The sequence below is a fragment of the Gracilinanus agilis genome, chromosome 1 (genome assembly GCF_016433145.1).
Source record: "Gracilinanus agilis isolate LMUSP501 chromosome 1, AgileGrace, whole genome shotgun sequence".
In the NCBI taxonomy this organism is placed as follows: Eukaryota; Metazoa; Chordata; class Mammalia; order Didelphimorphia; family Didelphidae; genus Gracilinanus; species Gracilinanus agilis.
Window position 1 is genome coordinate 349,370,238 of NC_058130.1, and position 6,414 is coordinate 349,376,651.

A 6,414-nucleotide genomic window follows, 5' to 3' on the forward strand; every position below is an offset into this window, starting at 1 on the left:
TGTTTGAGGACAGTCAGTGTCTTCATTGTCCAGAACATAAATTGCTTAAGAAATCAATCTACAGTACTTTAGAGATTAAAAAAAATCTTAGAAATCAGGAGAAGGTTCTCAGAATCACAAATTTAAAGCTGTAAGGAGACTTATTGACCACCAATTGTATCCCCCTCATTTTACAGATGTGGAAACTGAGGACATGATCCTTATTTACAAATAAAGAAAACTGAAATACTAAGAATTTAAGTGATTTGTCAAAGTCTCCATAGCTAATTAGTGGGCTAGCCAAGAATAAACATCAGAGGCAGTGTTGGAAAACATTTATTCAGGTGCCCCAGATTTGAATCTTGCCTCAAACATTTAATAAATATGAAAAAAATGACAACCTCTCAGTTTCCCCACCTGTAAAATAGATACTCCTCATTTTGCTATGAGAATAGCATCTCCCAAATCTTAAAGATCTGAACAAATGTGACTTGTTTTCATCATTTAAGAAAATATGACTCCTAATGCAGATAAGGGCCTGCCTAGAATTATGTATTTCTTGTAGCATTATTCATGACAGAATTTGAAGCCCATCTTCCTGTGGCAGATGTTGCCATGGCCACCCAAATCCCCATTCACCACATTTAATAGAAATTAAATACAAAAGCCATTTTTATAGCCTTTTTGTTGTTGTTGTACAAGAGCATAAAACCAGGAACCTAATAGAAGAGGGGCCTATTAGATAACAACTTTAAATGCTAAGCGCAAAAGCCATTTTTATAGCCTCTTTTTTACACAAGCGTGTAAAACCTGGAACCAAAAAAAGGTTCCCATGAGATAACTCTAAATGGGAAATGTGGTTTAATACATATGTTGTTTTTCAATCGAGCCCTTTTTTTTCTGTCTCAATTTAATGGTGTATTTTTGTTGTTGCTTGGTGAGGAACAGAGCAAAGAGTAGAGAAACAGGGAAGTTAATTGAGAAGAGGAAGTCGCGGGAAATAGGAGATTCAACATGGAAAGAAAAATCAGGTAAAGCAAATCTCTACAATCTCCCATTGCTGGATGCAATGTTCATTTCTGGCAGGCAGTAATTAATAATTTAAGTTATTAATAATTTAATTAATAACTTATTTAATAATTTAATTCCTGCTGCCCAGGTTAAACATGATACACAAACCAAAGGACAGGATGTGTAAACCTGTAATGACTCATGTCATGGCTACGGATTTCTCTCCCTCACACACATCCCACCCCTGAAATTCAACCATGTTGTCGCCTGGATGCATCTAGGTCCTTTCTTTCAGATTCCAATGAAGACTGCATTTCACTCACCATGCTAGCAGTGAGGGAAGGAGCTGACTGGCCCAGAGCCTGGCTGCGCATCCGGATGAGGTTGGAGGTCTCTGCCGCTGCCAGCCATGACTGCTCTGCAATGGTGTTTGGAAGTAGGTACCTCCCTGTTGGAGACAAAGAAAGAAAGCACAGTTTGAATGGTAGCTAAGGATACCACCCCCAGTTCTGTCCCCCTGCTTCCTCACCGTCTGGGATTTTCTCTTGTGTTTGCCGACATCCTGGGTCATTTTATGGGTGCTGAGAGCACTCCCAGTAAGGAAAACCCTTTCACCAATTCATATCCATACCATAATTCTAGGATGAGTGCTCCTAAGCTTTTTTTTGTGCCATTGGTAGGCTGGTAAAGCCTCTGGATACCTACGTAGTATTATTGTCCATATTAATTATTGAAGGAAATGCTAAATGTGTTAGAAATTAATGAAAATGAAAAAAGGTGGCCCAGAGAGGGGAGGTCTTGGGTTCAAATGTAACCTCAGACACTTCCTAGCTCTGTGACTCTAGGCAAGCCACTTAATCTCTGTTTGTCTTAATCCACTGTTAAAAGAAATGGTAAACCACTCTAGGATCTTGGCAAAGAAAACTCCATGAACAAAAATGGGTTTGATATGGCCCATTGGGTCACAAAGTGTCAGACAACACAGCACAACTAAAACAATAATAACACCCACTTTTCCTTTGGCGTGGAGATTTTTAAAGGGCCTGTTGTGTGCCCCGTGGCATTGATTGTGCACAGAGAGGTTTGATGCGGTGCCAGCTGGCAGTTATGTCACTCATACCCTCAGGCTGGGTCACAGAACAAGTCTGGTCCAGTCTGGGGATGGGGGACTTATAAACAGAGATGCCAGACTTGGGCAAGGAACATTTCCAGGCCAGAGGGAGCAACTGTGTGGCTCTGATTCCAGGAACAGAGGAAAGTCTCAGATCCAGCCCCCTGCCCATCAGAGAGCAAAATAGCCAGAGCAGGGAGCTCAGACCAAAGGAGAATCTGGTTCTGTCTCTCTGGATTTAGAGTCCTCTCACTAGCTAAGGATGGCTGGGGCCAGTACTAGTCTGCTGTGCCAAACCAAAAGCAAGTTGATCATCGGGTTGCTCAGACTCAAATGGGGACCTAAAATTTGCAAAACTTAGACTAGAAAAGCAGCAGTCTTTTCCCTAGGTCAGATCACTCTGGGCCCATTGGAAGCTTGCAGGTTTCTTTTTTTTAATTTAATTTTAAAAAATTTTCCCCATGGTTGCATAATTCTTGTTATCTCCCTCCCCTCTTCCCTCCCTCTTCTCAGAGTTGACAAGCAATTCCACTGGGTTATACATATATTACCACTCAAATCCTATTTCTATATTATTCATTTTTGTAATAGAGTAATCTTTGCCTAAACTATTCTTGAGATCCTCAAATCACACATCTCAGAATTCAGCAGAACCCAAGAGAGACATTCTTTCCTTAAGTGTGCAGAGCCTGGTCCCAACCAAGTCCAGAATCAAGACATAAGGATGCAAGAATGAGCAAAGAGACAAACATAGAGAATCCCTCCTTAAAGATGTCTTATGGTGAAAGAGATGCCCGAGACACAAACCCAAACAGAAACATCTTTAAAAAGGAGCTAAGCAACAAAGTGGGTAGAATTCAAATCTGCCCTCAGATGCTTAGTAACTGTGTGACCCTGGTCATTTAACCTCTGGATACCTAAGTTTCCTCAATTTAATAACAGGGTTGTTAGGAGGATCAAATGAAATATCTTTAAAGTGCCAAGTATTGTAACTGACACATAATAGATGCTATATAAATCCTTGTTCCCTCTCCCTCTTTTCCCTCTCTAAGAAAAGTTCAGCAACAAGTTCAGCTAAAATTCCTAGGGAAATTGGAATAAGAATTAAAAATGATTATTAAAATTTAAAAATTAAAAATGTCAATTATTTCTGCCAAAGGCACTTTGTCTACAATGTTTCAAACTTTGATGTCGTTTTTGACTCTTCCCTCATCTTTCATGTCTAATCAGAGTATGACTGCTCATTTGAATCTCCGTCCATAATATTTCTATTTTTTGTTATTTTTTTAATTTTCAGTTCCAAATTCTCTCTCTCTCTCTCTCTACCCTTCCTTCACCCGTTGAGAAGGCAAGAAATATACATCTGAAGTCATGAAAATATTATTTCCACATTAACTATGTTGTCAAAAAGAAAAAGAAAGCAAGCAAACACACACACATACACACTTTAATTTCTGCTCTCTGGAAATGAATAGCATTTTTCATCATGAGTCATTTGGAATTGTTAATTCCACAATTTTTTAAAAATCCCCCTTCTTTCCATTTTCACTGCTACAACCCAATATATATTATATACCCCTCATTATCAGATGCCTAGATTATTGCAATAGATTCCTGACAATACTTCCTAACTGTACTCTCTTCCCACAGTTGTTTCTATACCCATTGTTACCAAAATCCTCCTCCTTAGCACAACCAAAGTATCAGCTAGACCACCTAAACAGAAAGAGAAAATAGATGACTTTGGCAAAGAGATTATAAGCCTGGCACAGGCGCATGATATAATTATGATGGGGAAGGCAATTATTTCAACATCTGCTGGTATTCTCTCTATCAAGAAAGGACAGTTAATAATCTGACTTGCTTTTACAATAATCCTTTCCTTCCAAGATGGAAGAACCAATGAAACTTTTATTCTGCATCTGATTTTTCACCAACCCAGAGAAACATCAGGAAACATGAGCAGGAAGTGATGATTCCCTCTTAGGATATGGGAAGGCAAATATAGTCTAGCAAAATATCTTTTATTTGGGGAGAGAAAATTTCAAAGAGTTCAGGAAAAAAATAGGTGAGATTCCAAGAATGAAATTCTACTGGGGGATTCTGTGCAGGAAAGAGAATGGAAAGCTCTTAAGCATGGATTTCTTAAAAAAGAAATATACCTGATGAGGTGGAAAGGGGGGGGGCTGTTAAAAAAAAAAAAGACTCAGGTGTGGATATACAGAGAACTCAAGAATCCATGTGGATTTTTTAGCAAAATATATTTGCATGTACATATACAAATATGCATTTATATATGTTTGGGTACATAACAAAAGCAAGGGCAGGTTACCAAAGTTTGGCATGGTGCTGTAAGAATGTCAGAAAAGCTAATGTTCAAAAAGACCTAGAAATGGCTAACCAAGATAAGGACATCAAATGGGGCTTGCTATACTAGAAAAAAGAGGATCAAAGAGAATGGATAGGATTGTTTCTTGGGTAACTATAAAGGAATAACCAAGTATAGAGAGAAGGCTGGACTAGAGACAATTGGATGATTCAGATGATAGAACACTAGATTTAAAAGTCAAAAACATGTGAGTTTGAATCCTGCCTCAGACACTATTTAATTGTGTGATCCAGGGAAAATCCCTTAATTTTTCTCAGCCTCAATTTCTTCATGTATAAAATGAGGAATTTGGACTTAATGACTTCTGAGGTCTTTTCCAACTCTTGAGTCATGCTCCTATGCCTACTACATTTACATATGTATGTATATAATATGTACCTAACGTGTGTGTATATGTATATATATGCCTACTTCATTTTTTTTTTTTTTTTACTAAAGAGAATTATCTTGGGACTGGAAAGGGTACCGCTAGACATCAGAAGATAAAGACCAGGAGAGTAATTCAATGGTACAGAGAACTCTTAGGTGTGGAAATTCTTTCTACCAACATAGTTTGACATATTCTCTGTGACTCAGTCTCCAAGAGTTGCCCAGAGCAGGAGTTTCAAACTCAAAGTAGGAAACACAGGGTCATTGGAATATATAAGGATCATTGCAGACTGCATATCAACTAATAAAACCACATTAACTTTATCTCTTTTGTACTATATTTTTATTTATTTTGTTAAATGTTTCCAAATTATACTTTTGTCTTTTTCAAGACCTACTTGGAAGTGCTGTAGGCTACAAGTTAGCTCTGTGTTTGATGCTTCTGGCCCAAAGCAAAGAGAAATTAAGGAACTCGTCCATGACTTAAACTCAGGTCCTCCAGGCTACAAGGCCAGCTCTCTACCCACTAGGCAATTCTGCTTCTCAGGCCTAGAGAGAACAGAACAGAAAAAGCACTAGAAAGAGTAGATATTCAAGATAAGGAAGGAAAATACTAAGAGAGCATTTAGCCTCCTCTGAATAGCTTATCAGCTTGCCCAGGTGAATGACATCCTGGTACTGAAAGTGCAGGCAAGTGAAAATTACTGAGCCACTGTCCCATGAATTCCAATCAATAATATCTCTTGAACCATTTCCTTTACTCACACTGTTTACAGGAAAGACCTCATCACCTCTCAACTGAACTAGTGTTCTCCATTCTCATCCTGACCTCCCTAGTCCACCTCCCTCTCCCTCTCCCTTATCACCTTTTGGTATCCTTCTCTTTGTTCAAGTTCCAAACTCTGATGTTATCTCCTCCATAAAATGCTCCCTTAGCTTGGCCCTCCTCTCACCTAAAAGGGACTTTTTCCTCTTTAAATTTCAATTAACATTTTGACACTTTCCTTTGCACTTAATCCATCCTTCCTCATATCCTATTTATTTATGTGCATGTAATGTCTTCAACTCATCTGATTACAAGCTCTTTGTAGGCAAGGACTTTTTAATTCTCAGTCCTTGATACTGCCTTGAATGAAAAGTTAGTCTAGTAAATGAATCCTGTAATTAATTGCATGCACTGGATTCTGAATTTCCATCAAATAGTGCATATATTAAAGCTCCCCTTTTTAAAAAAAAATCAATCTTTTTAAGACTAGTGACATATGAGAAATTATGATTTCAAATACATTCATACAGAAGTCTCAGGGCAGGGAAGTTATAATTTAAAATTAAAACTACGGAGACCAGCAACAAGGGGTAGTATGCTCACTTTGCTCATTCTAGTTCCCTTTCCCTTAACTTGAACCAATGACCATATTTTACATAATTATGACTTTGAATAGTGCCAACTTGACTACATGGGACCCCTTCAGGGGACTGATGTGATGTGCACAAATCCAGATCTAACTGTCTTAAAATTCAGAACTAGCTATATATATATATATATATATATATA

The 6,414-nt window shown here is 38.1% G+C and overlaps 1 protein-coding gene across 3 annotated transcripts in view; it reads right to left on the reverse strand.

The window, feature by feature from the left end:
- MAST4 (microtubule associated serine/threonine kinase family member 4) overlaps window positions 1-6,414 on the reverse strand; it is a 797,816-nt gene that overhangs the window by 525,256 nt on the left and 266,146 nt on the right. For all 3 annotated transcript variants that reach the window (XM_044663432.1, XM_044663416.1, XM_044663424.1), the window contains exon 4: window positions 1,314-1,438. In XM_044663432.1, coding sequence (XP_044519367.1) covers window positions 1,314-1,438 — 125 coding nt within the window. The remainder of the gene's footprint in view (window positions 1-1,313; window positions 1,439-6,414) is intronic.